At 52.5% G+C, this 16,091-nt stretch overlaps 1 protein-coding gene across 2 annotated transcripts in view; it reads left to right on the top strand.

Annotated features, from left to right (window-relative positions):
• The first annotated feature begins 731 nt into the window (after positions 1 to 731).
• LOC140386521 (V-set and immunoglobulin domain-containing protein 10-like) overlaps positions 732 to 16,091 on the top strand; it is a 73,807-nt gene continuing 58,447 nt past the window's right edge. The window contains exons 1-6 of one of the 2 annotated variants that reach the window (XM_072468927.1): positions 732 to 805; positions 2,980 to 3,300; positions 6,684 to 6,845; positions 11,649 to 11,915; positions 13,507 to 13,779; positions 15,091 to 15,381. In XM_072468927.1, the coding sequence (XP_072325028.1) occupies positions 748 to 805; positions 2,980 to 3,300; positions 6,684 to 6,845; positions 11,649 to 11,915; positions 13,507 to 13,779; positions 15,091 to 15,381 (1,372 nt within the window). In that variant the 5' untranslated portion in view covers positions 732 to 747. Of the gene's footprint in view, positions 806 to 2,979; positions 3,301 to 6,683; positions 6,957 to 11,648; positions 11,916 to 13,506; positions 13,780 to 15,090; positions 15,382 to 16,091 lie in introns of both variants that reach the window. The other variant, XM_072468926.1, reaches the window with a different exon arrangement.

Raw genomic sequence — 16,091 nt, 5'->3', positions numbered from 1 at the left:
GCTCCCACCTGACTGTGGCGGCGAACAAAAAAATAGGATAAGTGTTGCACACCGTCGGGAACTCGGCCCATTGGGGGCGGAGCATCGGGGGAGGGCCTCAGGTGACATCCTGAGACCGACCGCCGTTTTTAAAAGGTGTGGAGCATCTCAAAAGCCCGACTTCGGCGCAAACGGGGATTCTCCGGCCAATCGCCAAACGCGATTTCAGCAGCGGAGAGCGAAGAGTCCTGCCCATTGCCCCAGAGACGGAGAATCCCGCCCAGGGAGAGAGAATCAGAGAGATGGAATGAAAGAGACTGAGAGAAGGCAAGCTGAGAAGGAACGAGAGAGAGGGAGAAACAGAGAGAAAGAGACAGAGAGAGAGAGAGAGACAAACCGACAGAGAGACAAAGAGAGAGGGAGAGGGACAGACGAAGAAATAATGAGAGAGAGAAACGTTAAACTGACAGGAGTTGTGAGATTGTGAGTCTGTGCTATTAGTTTGACAGGGAGGCGGGTGAGGCAGGACTACCTTAAGACCGGCTTCTCATTCTGCGCCAGTGCACCAGGTGCCGGAGCCTGCAAGCCGGGGGGGGGGGGGGGGCGGGGGGAGTGAGGGAGGCATCATGCTGAGGGGTGAGAGGGGTCACTGGGCGAACTGCCAGTCAGCTAGGATCCGATCAAGCAGCCAGTCAGCGACTCTCAAACTCCAGTTGCAGTCCGGATCCCGAGCAATTGAGCGAGAAAAGTTTTCAGTATCTGTTTCCGATGGGGCATCGGTTCCCCATTTACACCCTGATCATAGCCTTGCCCATCCTGCTCTCAGGTAAGCTGCTCGCTGCAACAAAGGGCCCCCAGGAGACTCTCCCCTCCTCCCTCAAGGTCTTTGCAACTGAAAAACCATTGCCTCCCTCTCCCCATGTCGCGGTCAACCATATCGGACGTCTTCTTGAATCTTAGAGCTTTTACAGCCCAGAAAGAGACCCTGTGGCCCACCGGGTCTGTACTGGCCATCGAGCACCTATTTACTCTCATCCCCTTTCCCAGAACTTGGTCCGTGGCCTTGTCCGCTGTGGCGTTTCAAATTCTCATCTCCATACTTCTGAAATGTTGTGAGGGTTCCCGCCTCCACCACCCTGTCAAACAGTGGGTTCCAGATTCCCACCACCCTCCGGGTGAAAAATATTTTCCTCAAATCCCCTCTAAATCTCCCGCCCCTCAGCTAAAACCTATGCCCCCTGGTCATTCCCCCCTGGTCAAAAAGTACCTTCCTGACCACCCTCTCTCCATGTCGCTCATAATTTTGTACGCCTAAATCAGGACCCCCCCCCCAACCCCGCGCCCCCAAGCTTTCTCTGCACCATGAAAAACAACCCCAGCCTATCCAGCCCTTTTTGACAGGTGAAACGCTCCAGCCCCGGCAACATCCTGGTATAAAAGTATAACGGTAAAGGAGACCGCATCTGGAGTACTGTGCACAGTTTTGGTCCCCTTATTTGAGAAGGGATGTAGTGGCATTGGAGGCAGTTCAGGGGACGTTTTACTGTATTGATCCCAGAGGTGAGGGGTTTGTTGTATGAGGAGAGATTGAACAGTTTAGGCCTATACTCTCCCGAGCTTGGAAGAATGAGAGGAGATCGAAGTGAGGTATACAAGATGATGAAAGGTACTGGCAACGTAGACGTGGAGAGGATGCTTCCTCTTGTGAGGCAATCTGGAACGAGAGATGATTGTTGTAGGACAAGGGGGTCGCAGATCGAAAGGAGATCAAAGGGTGTGAATCTGTGGAATTCACTACCCCAAGGTGCGGGGGAGGCTGAGACAGTGAGTAAATTTAAGGAGCACACATACAGAGTTTTAATTAGTAATGGGGTGAAGGGTTACAGAGAACGGGCAGGAAAGTGGAGTTGAGGCTGAGAGGAGATCAGCCATGATTGGATTGAATGGTAGAGCGGACTCAAGGGGTTGAATTGTCCCTATATCTGCTCCGAGTTCTTCGAAACCTCCTGTGCACCCTCTCCAGTGCAATCACTTCCTTCCTACAGTGTAGCGACCAGAATTGCACAGCTGTGGCACAACCAGTGTTTTATACAGCTCCCATTATAACCTCCCTGTTCTTATATTCTATGTCTCGTTTAATAAAGGCAAGTATCCCATATGCCTTTAATGACCTTATCTACCTGTCCTATCTATGGACATACACCCCAAGGTCCCTCAGCTACTCCGTACTTAATAGTGTTCTACCAGTCATTGTGTATTCACTTGCCTTGCCAGTCCTCCAAAAATGCATCACATCACAGTTTTACATAGATTTACATAGAATTTACAGTGCAGAAGGAGGCCATTCGACCCATCAAATCTGCACTAGTCCTTGGAAAGAGCACCCTGCTTAAGTCCACACCTCCCCCCTATCCCCGCAACCCCACCTAACCATTTTGGACATTAAGGGTAATTTAGAATGGCCATCCACCTAACCTGCACATCTTTGGACTGTGGGAGGAAACCGGAGCACCCGGAGGAAACCCACGCAGACACGGGGAGAATGTGTGTGTCCCCACTCCACATTCATGCATAGATCATTAACGTACACTCCAAACAGCAAGGTACCAAGCACTGAACCCTGCGAAAAACCACTGGACACAGGCTTCCACCACAAATACTACCTTTGACCATCACCCTCTGTCTCCTGCCACTGAGGGTCTCGGGCCATTCTGGGTGGGGAAGGAGACAACGGGGTGGGGGGGTTGGGATGCAGGGAGAGATGTGCAGAGATCCGATAACCTGGCCAAATGTTGGGTGAGGGACTGGGTGGTGAGGGGAGCCCAGGAATCCTGGAGTGCGATGCCGCCCATGGCTAACCTGCCAAGGACAGGGTTATAGGTTCAGCAATGTCTTCAGGTGGTAGGTCGTAGTGGTGGTGTCGGGGTGGGAGTGGGGCAGAGGGTAGTTGGCAGCTTCAGTTGATGTTGATCTTTGATATTTGACCCTCCCCCCTTGCAGGTCGCACACACGGCGTCACTGTGGAGGTGCTGACGGGCACGGTGAGCGTCGGGGTCGGCGAGAGCGCCACGCTGGCGGTGACGTACACGGGCAGCGCTGCGCCCTTCATCTCCTGGGAGCACGGCGTAGTGCTGGTCACCTGGAGTCCGGGCGGGGACCTGCGGGTCCTCCCGGAGTACGAGGGGCGCCTCCGATTCGCCAACCGCTCCGGGACTATCCGCATCGACGGCGTGACATTGGCAGACGCCGGGCGCTACACCGTCAAGATGGAAGCTTTGGGGGGCCCGACCAGTGAGGCGGAGGTGATGCTCAACGTGTACGGTGAGTGGGGCGTGGCAGAGGGGGTCCAGGTTCAGGATCAGCGTTGTCTTACTGCAGCTGTACAGGGCCTTGGTGAGACCACACCTGGAGTAGTGTGTGAAGTTCTGGCCTCCTTATCTGAGAAAGGATACACCTGTCGCAGAGGGAGAGCAGTGAAGGTTCGCCAGACTGATTCCTGGGATGACAGGATTGTCTTACAAAGAGAGATTGGGTCAACTAGGTGTGTGTTCACTGGAATTTAGAAGAATAAGATGGGATCTGATTGAAAGGTATAAAATTCTGACAGGGCTGTACAGACTGGATGCAGGGACGTTGTTTCCTCTGGCTGGTGAAGAGGGTCTAGAATAAAGGGGCACAGTCTCAGGATATGGGGTAGGACTGAGACAAGGAGAAACTTCACCCAGAGGAATGCAAACCTGTGGCATTCTCGACCACAGAATGTGGAGGCCAAATCACTGATTATATTCAAGAAGGAGATGGATAGATTTCTAAACTCTAAAGGTGTCAAGGGGAATAGGAAAAGAGCGGGGGTGAGACATTGAGAGAGATGATCAACCATGAACATGATGAATGGTGGAGCAGACTCGACGGGGCGAATGGCCTCCTCCTGCCCCCATTTTCTCCAGTCCTACCTTTCCCTGGGAATGACTGTGAACTTGTGACCTCTGCGATAAGTCCCGGGAATCCCCTCTGGCACCCTGAAATACCCAATCAATAATCGGTGCGGGAATGGGCTCTTCCTTTGCACAAGACCACCAGACCGTCTTTCTCCTCCCAAACCACTGGAGAAGGCACAAACAAAAATAAGAAGAATTACAAAAGATGATCCCAGAACTGGAGGTTGCAGCGATCAGGAGAGATTGAAGGTGCTGGGGCTTTTTTCAATGTTTCACTGTGCTCACAGCTTCAGCCAGAAGAGAACTGAACTGAAAATGCTTTCTCAAAATAATAATAATCTTTATTGTCACAAGTAGGTTTACATTAACACTCCTTTGAAGTTACTGTGAAAAGCCCCTAGTCGCCGCACTCCGGCGCCTGTTCAGGTACACAAAGGGAGAGTTCAGAATGTCCAATTCACCTAACAAACACGTCGTTCGGGACTTGTGGGAGGAAGCCGGAGCACTCGGAGGAAACCCACGCAGACACGGGGAGAACGTGTGGGCTCCGCCCAGACAATGACCAAGCTGGGAATCAAACCTGGGACCCTGGCGCGGTGAAGCAACAATGTTAACCGCTGTGTTGTCCATGTGCTTGATGCCTTCGCTCCATGCAGAAATGACATCATCTCACCAAGCTGAAAACTTCACAAAGAATCCCCTTAATCAAAAGAAAATTTCATTAGCCCAACCTTGTATGATGGTTAATTGCAACTCAGACTCCTAAAAGCTCTTTTGTCTTTCAAACCAAGATTATTTTAAAAACATGACCGCAGCAGTTAAACACGCTCTAACCCAAGCTTTTAACCCTTACTTCACCAAGTACTTACGTCCAATCGATCTGAATTTTCCACAAACACCACACAGAAGGGATTGAATCTGTGGAATTCTTTACCGCAGAGAGCTGTAGAGGTTGGGTCAATAAGTATGTTCAAGGCTGAGACAGACAGATTTTTAATCAGTGAGGGAATCAAGGGTGATGGAGATGAAGTGGGAAAGTGGAGTTAAGGATTATCACATCAGATCAGTCATCATCGAATTGAACAGATGAGCAGACTCGATGGGCCGAATGGTCCCCTTCTGCACCATATGTCTACGGTCTTATGAGGAAAGGAAGGAGGATGAAGGGGTGAGATGAAGGTGGGGTGGGAGGAGGCTGGTGCAGAACAAGAACACTGGCACAGAACCACTGGGCGAATGGTTCTGTGCCGGAGGTTCGATGAGAATGGTGGCCATATTGCCTCATTTGATTATCGGTTGTTTCGAGGGTTGCATCAAGGGCTCGGGGGTGTCTTTTGGGCAAGGGTAGGGAGTGTGACAGAGATATCCATTGTTATCCCAGTGTCCTGATCCCCATGGTGTTTGAAAAAGAAAGGGATCCCCACCACAACATCACCAGAAGGAAAACCGATGGACGAGATTTCACTTTTCAAAACTTTTACTGCAACAAACCAACTAAAATCAACTGCATAAACAAAATTCCATTAGTCCTATTTAGGTAAACACTATACATGGTTGAAATGAATAATGATCACACTTTTACAATGCTTTAATTATCCCTTCTGTAGCCACAGTGTCTGCCTGTCTTTTAAACCAAGATTTCTTTTTAAAATCTTACTGGACATAAACATACTAACCCAGGCTTTGAATCAGGACTGCCCCAAATACATATGTGAAATTCCATCATTTATCACAACACACACAATGACAAATTGGGCATGACTTACTGGCCTCAAAGTGCCCGACTTAGTGTTGTGACAAGGCCACTGATGCTTGCAAGAGGCCTCTCGCGAGATTCACATTGCTCAGGAAGTCCCCCAAGATTTAACCAAGCATCGCCATCTGGATCTGCCAGGGTGCATGGGTGGCACTGCCAGGCTGGCAGGAGCACTTCCATGATGCCAATCTGGCAGTGCCTCGGTGCCAGGGTGCCAGGTTGGTGGTGCCAAAGATCGGGCCCGAGGGTGCCTTGCCCATAAGAGGTGAGGTGAGGGAGGGTTCGAGGACTCTGTAAGAGGTAAGTCAGGTGAAGTGTGGGCGGGGGGTCCTGAGGCCACAGTGGGGTCACTGAGGGGGGTGGAAAAATCAGGGCTGCCTTTAAAACTGGCAAGTAGTCAACCTGCATTGGCGAGCTGAGCTCATCTGTGTCGGAAATGACAAAAGTACGGCCTTCACGGGATGTTCTTCCCGAGACCAAAAACAACATCAAAGTGCCGTTGGACAGCGGGGTCTTCCTCAGCACTACAGGAGGCAAGAAACACCCCACTAAACGCGCCCGAAACCAGGCTCTGAAGGTTTTTCAGTGAATTGTGCTCAGTATCTGCTTTATTCTCAGACACCTGCTTCACCACCAGGATCTCTCCCCAACTATAGGTTCTGAGACCAGTTGTATTCTCTTCTCACTGCCAAAAACATAAAGATCCGTCCACAGATGGCTTTGTCTCACACAAACACTGCGTTCTGACTGTCTCCCACAAGACAGGATGGAATCAGGTGCCACTGCAATTGCTTTCTAACGCCTCCCTGCATTCTCCATTTTCATCCCCGTGGGAAATGGAGGTTTCAGGGACCTCGCGCAGAGATACTCTGCAAGCCAGGAAGTCCACTTACACACTTTTCACAATAGTCCGCAGTCTCAATTTGGTATTAAAGACGACAAGTGCAAAGATGAAATGTGGGCCAAAATACAGAACTCCTCAGACTAATCCCTCTGTTTTATCTCCACAGTGCCAATTCAGAAGGTGGCAGTTAAGGTGTCAACAGAGAGTGCGATAGAAGGACAGGATGGTGTCACACTGAGCTGCGAGATCAGCATGGGCACAGGGACCTTGGTGGAATGGCAGAAGGATGGAGGGGCCATGGGCAACGAAACGCGTCACGTCATGTTAGGTGACTGCCTCAGGATACAACCAATTAGCCGCAATGATACTGGCGTGTATATCTGCCTGGCGAGCAATCCCATCAGCAATGGCAGTGGCAGTTATAACCTCACGGTCAGCTGTAAGTCATACATCAGCTCATCGGCACTTCTGAGGGAGTGCTGCACTGTCAGAGGGTCAGTACTGAGGGAGTGCTGCACTGTCAGAGGGTCAGTACTGAGGGAGTGCTGCACTGTCAGAGGGTCAGTACTGAGGGAGTGCTGCACTGTCAGAGGGTCAGTACTGAGGGAGTGCTGCACTGTCAGAGGGTCAGTACTGAGGGAGTGCTGCACTGTCAGAGGGTCAGTACTGAGGGAGTGCTGCACTGTCAGAGGGTCAGTACTGAGGGAGTGCTGCACTGTCAGAGGGTCAGTACTGAGGGAGTGTTGCACTGTCAGAGGGTCAGTACTGCGGGAGTGCTGCACTGTCAGAGGGTCAGTACTGAGGGAGTGTTGCAGTGTCAGAGGGTCAGTACTGAGGGAGTGCTGCACTGTCAGAGGGTCAGTGCAGTGGGAATGCTGCACTGTCAGAGGGTCAGTACTGAGGGAGTGCTGCACTGTCAGAGGGTCAGTACTGAGGGAGTGCTGCACTGTCAGAGGGTCAGTGCAGTGGGAATGCTGCGCTGTCAGAGGGTCAGTACTGAGGGAGTGCTGCACTGGCAGAGGGTCAGTACTGAGGGAGTGCTGCACTGTCAGAGGGTCAGTACTGAGGGAGTGCTGCACTGTCAGAGGGTCAGTGCAGTGGGAATGCTGCACTGTCAGAGGGTCAGTACTGAGGGAGTGCTGCACTGTCAGAGGGTCAGTACTGAGGGAGTGCTGCACTGTCAGAGGGTCAGTGCAGTGGGAATGCTGCACTGTCAGAGGGTCAGTACTGAGGGAGTGCTGCACTGTCAGAGGGTCAGTGCAGTGGGAATGCTGCACTGTCAGAGGGTCAGTACTGAGGGAGTGCTGCACTGTCAGAGGGTCAGTACTGAGGGAGTGCTGCACTGTCAGAGGGTCAGTACTGAGGGAGTGCTGCACTGTCAGAGGGTCAGTACTGAGGGAGTGCTGCACTGTCAGAGGGTCAGTGCAGTGGGAATGCTGCACTGTCAGAGGGTCAGTACTGAGGGAGTGCTGCACTGTCAGAGGGTCAGTACTGAGGGAGTGCTGCACTGTCAGAGGGTCAGTGCAGTGGGAATGCTGCACTGTCAGAGGGTCAGTACTGAGGGAGTGCTGCACTGTCAGAGGGTCAGTGCAGTGGGAATGCTGCACTGTCAGAGGGTCAGTGCTGAGGGAGTGCTGCACTGTCAGAGGGTCAGTACTGAGGGAGTGCGGCACTGTCAGAGGGTCAGTACTGAGGGAGTGCTGCACTGTCAGAGGGTCAGTACTGAGGGAGTGCTGCACTGTCAGAGGGTCAGTACTGAGGGAGTGCTGCACTGTCAGAGGGTCAGTACTGAGGGAGTGCTGCACTGTCAGAGGGTCAGTACTGAGGGAGTGCTGCACTGTCAGAGGGTCAGTACTGAGGGAGTGCTGCACTGTCAGAGGGTCAGTACTGAGGGAGTGTTGCACTGTCAGAGGGTCAGTACTGCGGGAGTGCTGCACTGTCAGAGGGTCAGTACTGAGGGAGTGTTGCACTGTCAGAGGGTCAGTACTGAGAGAGTGCTGCGCTGTCAGAGGGTCAGTACTGAGGGAGTGCTGCACTGTCAGAGGGTCAGTACTGAGGGAGTGCTGCACTGTCAGAGGGTCAGTGCAGTGGGAATGCTGCACTGTCAGAGGGTCAGTACTGAGGGAGTGCTGCACTGTCAGAGGGTCAGTACTGAGGGAGTGCTGCACTGTCAGAGGGTCAGTGCAGTGGGAATGCTGCACTGTCAGAGGGTCAGTACTGAGGGAGTGCTGCACTGGCAGAGGGTCAGTACTGAGGGAGTGCTGCACTGTCAGAGGGTCTGTACTGAGGGAGTGCTGCACTGTCAGAGGGTCAGTGCAGTGGGAATGCTGCACTGTCAGAGGGTCAGTACTGAGGGAGTGCTGCACTGTCAGAGGGTCAGTACTGAGGGAGTGCTGCACTGTCAGAGGGTCAGTGCAGTGGGAATGCTGCACTGTCAGAGGGTCAGTACTGAGGGAGTGCTGCACTGTCAGAGGGTCAGTACTGAGGGAGTGCTGCACTGTCAGAGGGTCAGTACTGAGGGAGTGCTGCACTGTCAGAGGGTCAGTGCAGTGGGAATGCTGCACTGTCAGAGGGTCAGTACTGAGGGAGTGCTGCACTGTCAGAGGGTCAGTGCAGTGGGAATGCTGCACTGTCAGAGGGTCAGTACTGAGGGAGTGCTGCACTGTCAGAGGGTCAGTACTGAGGGAGTGCTGCACTGTCAGAGGGTCAGTGCAGTGGGAATGCTGCACTGTCAGAGGGTCAGTACTGAGGGAGTGCTGCACTGTCAGAGGGTCAGTGCAGTGGGAATGCTGCACTGTCAGAGGGTCAGTACTGAGGGAGTGCTGCACTGTCAGAGGGTCAGTACTGAGGGAGTGCGGCACTGTCAGAGGGTCAGTACTGAGGGAGTGCTGCACTGTCAGAGGGTCAGTGCAGTGGGAATGCTGCACTGTCAGAGGGTCAGTACTGAGGGAGTGCTGCACTGTCAGAGGGTCAGTACTGAGGGAGTGCTGTACTGTCAGAGGTCAGTGCAGTGGGAGTGCTGCACTGTCAGAGGGTCAGTACTGAAGGAGTGCTGCACTGTCAGGGGGTCAGTGCAGTGGGAGTGCTGCACTGTCAGAGGGTCAGTAATGAGGGAGTGCTACACTGTCAGAGGGTCAGTGCAGTGGAAGTGCAGCACTGTCAGAGGGTCAGTACTGAGGGAGTGCTGCACTGTCAGAGAGTCAATGCTGAGGGGGTGCTGCACTGTCAGAGAGTCAATACTGAGGGACTGCTGCACTGTCAGAGAGTCAATACTGAGGGAGTGTTGCACTGTTAGAGGATCAGTACTGAGGGACTGCTGCATTTTTGGAGGGTCAGTACTAAGGGAGTGCTGCACTGTCGGAGGGTCAGTACTGAGGGAGTGCTGCACTTTCAGAGGGTCAGTACTGAGGGAGTGCTGCACTGTCAGAGGGTCAGTACTGAGGGAGTGCTGCACTGTCAGAGGGTCAGTACTGAGGGAGTGCTGCACTGTCAGAGGGTCAGTGCAGTGGGAATGCTGCACTGTCAGAGGGTCAGTACTGAGGGAGTGCTGCACTGTCAGAGGGTCAGTACTGAGGGAGTGCTGCACTGTCAGAGGGTCAGTGCAGTGGGAATGCTGCACTGTCAGAGGGTCAGTACTGAGGGAGTGCTGCACTGTCAGAGGGTCAGTGCAGTGGGAATGCTGCACTGTCAGAGGGTCAGTACTGAGGGAGTGCTGCACTGTCAGAGGGTCAGTACTGAGGGAGTGCGGCACTGTCAGAGGGTCAGTACTGAGGGAGTGCTGCACTGTCAGAGGGTCAGTGCAGTGGGAATGCTGCACTGTCAGAGGGTCAGTACTGAGGGAGTGCTGCACTGTCAGAGGGTCAGTACTGAGGGAGTGCTGTACTGTCAGAGGTCAGTGCAGTGGGAGTGCTGCACTGTCAGAGGGTCAGTACTGAAGGAGTGCTGCACTGTCAGGGGGTCAGTGCAGTGGGAGTGCTGCACTGTCAGAGGGTCAGTAATGAGGGAGTGCTGCACTGTCAGAGGGTCAGTACTGAGGGAGTGCTGCACTGTCAGAGGGTCAATACTGAGGGAGCGCTGCACTGTCAGAGGGTCAGAACTGAGGGAGTGTTGCACTGTTGGAGGTCAGTAGTGAGGGAGAAATGCACTGTCAGAGGGTCGGAATTGAGGGAACCTTGCACTGTGCGAGGATTAATACTGAAGGAGTGCTGCAGTGCTGGAGGGTCAGTACTGAGGGAGTGCTGCACTGTCAGAGGGTCAGTACTGAGGGAGTGCTGCACTGTCAGAGGGTCAGTACTGAGGGCGTGCTGCACTGTCAGAGGATCAATACTGAGGGAGCGCTGCACTGTCAGAGGGTCAGTACTGAGGGAGTGCTGCACTGTCAGAGGGTCAGTACTGAGGGAGTGCTGCACTGGCGGAGGGTCAGTACTGAGGGAGTGCTGCACTGTCAGAGGGTCAGTACTGAGGGAGCGCTGCACTTTCAGAGGGTCAGTACTGAGGGAGAACTGCACTGTCAGAGGGTCAGTGCTGAGTAGTGCAGCTCCATCAGAGGGTCAGTACTGAGGGAGTGCTGCATTGTGGAAGGTCAGAAATGAGGGCGTGTTGCACGGTCAGAGGGTCAGCACTGAGGCAGCGCTCCACTATTGGAGTGGCAGTATTGAGGTAGTGCTGCGATTTCAGAGGTTCAGTACTGAGGGAGCGTCTCACTTTTGAAGGGTCAGTACTGAGGGAGTGCTGCATTGTCAGAGGGTCAATACCGAGGCAGAACTGCACTTTCAGAGGGTCTGTACTGAGGGAGTGCTGCACTGTCAGAGGGTCAGTACTGAGGGAGTGCTGCATTGTCAGAGGGTCAGTACTGAGGGAGCGCTGCACTGTCAGAGGGTCAGTACTGAGGGAGTGCTGCACTGTCAGAGGGTCAGTACTGAGGGAGTGCTGCACTGTCAAAGGGTCAATACTGAGGGAGTGCTGCACTGTGGGAGGGTCAGTACTGAGGGAGTGCTGCACTGTGGGAGGGTCAGTAGGAGTGAGTGCTGCACTGTGGGAGGGTGTGCAGGTAGCAAGTGAGGGCCAGGGTAGATTTCACTGCAGTGGGCGGTTTTGCTGAAGTTTACTTGCGGAGTTCCTCTTTGTACAGATGGGCCGAGTGATCAGGAAGTGAGGGTCAACGGGTTGGAGGCGTCTGAGCCTCAGGATGTGAGGGGCAGCAGTACCGTGAGGCTGGAGTGCAGTTCCATCTCGGAGCCCGTCAGCTACATCTGGACCTATAGAGAGACGTTTTGGATTGACGACACACTTGAGCTCAGCAACATAACACAGGAGCAGGCCGGGAATTATAAATGCAGCGTATTCAATGAGAGAACTGGCCGCACCATCAGCCAGGAGATTGGGATCAATGTGTATGGTAAGGGCAGCTTTACTCTGTATCTAACCTCGTGCTGTATCTGTCCTGGGAGTGTTTGATGGGGACAGTGTAGAGGGAGCTTTACTCTGTATCTAACCCCGCGCTGTACCTGTCCTGAGAGTGTTTGATGGGGACAGTGTAGAGGGAGCTTTACTCTGTATCTAACCCCGCGCTGTACCTGTCCTGGGAGCGTTTGATGGGGACAGTGCAGAGGGAGCTTTACTCTGTATCTAACCCCGTGCTGTACCTGTCCTGGGAGTGTTTGATGGGGACAGTGTAGAGGAGCTTTACTCTGTATCTAACCCCGTGTTGTACCTGTCCTGGGAGTGTTTGATGGGGACAGTGTAGAGGGAGCTTTACTCTGTATCTAACCCCGCGCTGTACCTGTCCTGGGAGTGTTTGATGGGGACAGTGTAGAGGGAGCTTTACTCTGTATCTAACCCCATGCTGTACCTGTCCTGGGAGTGTTTGATGGGGACAGTGTAGAGGGAGCTTTACTCTGTATCTAACCCTTTGCTGTACCTGTCCTGCAAGTGTTTGATGGGACTGTGAGAGGGAGCTTTACTCTGTATCTAACCCTTTGCTGTACCTGTCCTGGGAGTGTTTGATGGGGACAGTGTAGAGGAAGCTTTACTCTGTATCTAACCCTTTGCTGTACCTGTCCTGCAAGTGTTTGATGGGACTGTGAGAGGGAGCTTTACTCTGTATCTAACCCCATGCTGTACCTGTCCTGGGAGTGTTTGATAGGGACAGTGTAGAGGAAGCTTTACTCTGTATCTAACCCCGTGCTGTACCTGTCCTGGGAGTGTTTGATGGGGACAGTGTAGAGGGAGCTTTACTCTGTATCTCACCCTTTGCTGTACCTGTCCTGGGAGTGTTTGATGGGGACAGTGTAGAGGAAGCTTTACTCTGTATCTAACCCCATGCTGTACCTGTCCTGGGAGTGTTTGATGGGGACACTGTAGAGGGAGCATCACTCTGTATCTAACCCCGTGTTGTACCTGTCCTGGGAGTGTTTGATGGGGACAGTGTTGGGCGAGCTTTACTCTGTATCTAACCCCGTGTTGTACCTGTCCTGGGAGTGTTTGATGGGGACAGTGTAGAGGAAGCTTTACTCTGTATCTAACCCCATGCTGTACCTGTCCTGGGAGTGTTTGATGGGGACAGTGTAGAGGGAGCATCACTCTGTATCTAACCCCGTGTTGTACCTGTCCTGGGAGTGTTTGATGGGGACAGTGTTGGGCGAGCTTTACTCTGTATCTAACCCCGTGTTGTACCTGTCCTGGGAGTGTTTGATGGGGACAGTGTTGGGCGAGCTTTACTCTGTATCTAACCCCATGCTGTACCTGTCCTGGGAGTGTTTGATGAGGACACTAGAGGAAGCTTTACTCTGATTCTAACCCCGTGCTGTACCTGTCCTTTGAGTGTTTGATGGGGACAGTGTAGAGGGAGCTTTACTCTGTATCTAACCCCGTGTTGTATCTGTCCTGGGAGTGTTTGATGGGCACAGTGCAGACGGAAGGATACTCTGAAAACAAAGAACAGTGGGCGAGCCACCATGTTTCTCTCACACCCTGTGCTTTCTGCGCAGATTCTATTGAGGATGTCCGTCTTTCCTTGTCTCCGGAAGATGTGCGGGAAGGTGAACCATCTGTAATTTTGAACTGCGAAGTGCTGAGGGGCACATGGGTCAGTGTGGACTGGCTGAAGGACGGGCGGGCCCTGACGGACAGCGACCACCACAACGCCACACGCGACACCTTGGAGATCGCCATGGTGACAAGGAACGATTCCGGCCTCTACACCTGCACGGCCCGAAACCCCCTGGGTTCCTCCAACAGCAGTTTCACACTGACTGTTTTCTGTGAGTTGAAACATCTCGCCTCAGCGGGTCTCGCATCTCAATCAAGGGGGCTCTGGTTAGGTCACAACGAGAGTATTGTGTCCACTTGTGGTCATCACACTTTAGGAAGGATGTGAGGGTCCTGGAGAGGGGGCAGAGGGTGATTTACCGGAGTGGTTCCAGGGATGGGGGATTTGAGCTCCAAGGTTCGGATTGGAGACTCTGGGGTTGACTTCCTTCGAGCAAAGAAGATTGAGGGGACATTTGATCGAGATGGACAAGATTGTAACAGATTTTGATACACAATGGAAGGCCATTGTCCTCAGATGGTGGTACAGAAACTGAGTGAGGGAGGGTGCATTCCGGTGCAGGATTGACTCTATGTTATTCCTGCCAGGACATTACCTTTGGGCAATGAGGTACTCTAAGATGGAGTGACCTGCGGATAAATAGGAGGAATGATTTACCCTTTGATCTGTCCCCAAAGGCAGTGAGGATGTGACAACCAGCTTTAAATTACAATGATTGAGTTAAATTCTGGTCATTCCCTTCAGTAAAAGTTGTGACAAACAATATAATTTTTCAGCACCAAAAGAAACCATTCGGCCCATCAACTCAATGCCGATGTTCCTCCTCCACTCGTGCTTCCTCCCCCCCTTCATCTCCCCCATCACCATCTCCTTCTATTCCTCTCGCCCTCAAGTGTTTATCCAGCTTCCCCCTTAAATACAACCACACTATTCACCTCAACCACTCCCTGTGGGAGTGAGTCCCACATTCTCCCCACTCCCTGTGGGAGCGAGTCCCATATTCTCCCCACTCCCAGTGGGAGCGAGTCCCACATTCTCCCCACTCCCTGTGGGAGTGAATTCCACATTTCAATGTGGGAGTCATGGATCTGGGCATGCAGGCAATGCTGGGGGTGTTACTGTCAGCAGTCTCCAGCTTTGATTCAACATGATGTGAACTATTTACTGGTTAGTCGCTACACAAGGCTCTACATAGGACTATCTCACTCCACGCTCCAAGGTGTTATATTTACACATTTAACATTAACCCTTTACACAACATCCCCTTGTTCAATCTTTCCTAATAGTTGCAATTCCTCTATGGTTCCAGTAAATCTTTTAACATATTTTCAAGATCGGATGATCAGTCATTATCACATTGCTGTTAATGAGATCTTACTGTACCTGAATTGACAGCTGGATTTTGTACCTTACATCAGTGTCCTTAAGTCACAACATCATTTTAATTTGTGAAGGACTTTGGGACGTGTTGGGGGGAAACAGGCGCTAGAGAAATTCACTCTTCTTTCCTCGTATTTCCCAGATGGCCCAGAGGATGCTGGGATCAGACTGCACTCGGACACCAATACCAATCCAGCGGATTACCTGGTGATGAATAGCACTGTGAACCTAACCTGTAGTGCCACCTCGGTGCCACCCGCACGCTACCACTGGGTACGCCAACAGAGTGGGGCGGGGGAGCGTACGATGGGGAATGGATCGACCTTACACCTCTCCGCAGTCCAGGTCGAACACAGCGACAATTACACCTGCACCAGCTGCAATGTCAAGACAGGAAAATGTCTCGACGTCGGTGTTCCCGTCACCATTTACGGTGAGCGACAGCACAGGGATCGTTGGCATGCTCTACACTTTGCCAACAGCAACGGAGAGAGCAGGAATCAAGTGGACCCCGACGCCGTCCCATTGACACCCACATTACACAATCCTAATGGACCCGCACCCCTTCCCATTCACAACCACCATAGTCAATGCCATTGGACCCAAACCTCTTCCCGTTCGCGCCCACTGTTCACAATCCCAGTGGACCCAAACTTCTTACCCATCACTCCCACTCTACATAATCACAATGGACCCAAACAACTTCTCATTCACTTCCACTGTACACAATCTGAATGGATCCAAACCCTTTCCTGTTCACGCCCACTGTACACAATCCCAATGAACTCAAACCCCTTCCTGTTCACACCTTCAGTACATAATCCCAATGGACTCAAACCCTTTCCCATTAGCTCCCACAGTACACAATCCTAATGGACCAGCACCCCTTCCCATTCACTCTCATTGCACACAATCCCAATGGAGCTAAACCCCTTCCCATTCACTCCCACTGCGCTCAATCCCAATGGAGCTAAACCCCTTCCCATTCACTCCCACTGTACACAATCCCAATGGAGCCAAACCCCTTCCCATTCACTCCCACTGCGCTCAATCCCAATGGAGCCAAACCCCGTTCCATTCACTCCCACTGTACACAATCCCAATGGAGCCAAGCCCCGTTCCATTCACTCTCATTGTACACAA

This window comes from Scyliorhinus torazame, chromosome 12, assembly GCF_047496885.1.
Source record: "Scyliorhinus torazame isolate Kashiwa2021f chromosome 12, sScyTor2.1, whole genome shotgun sequence".
In the NCBI taxonomy this organism is placed as follows: Eukaryota; Metazoa; Chordata; class Chondrichthyes; order Carcharhiniformes; family Scyliorhinidae; genus Scyliorhinus; species Scyliorhinus torazame.
This window is presented reverse-complemented; position numbering and strand designations above follow the sequence as displayed.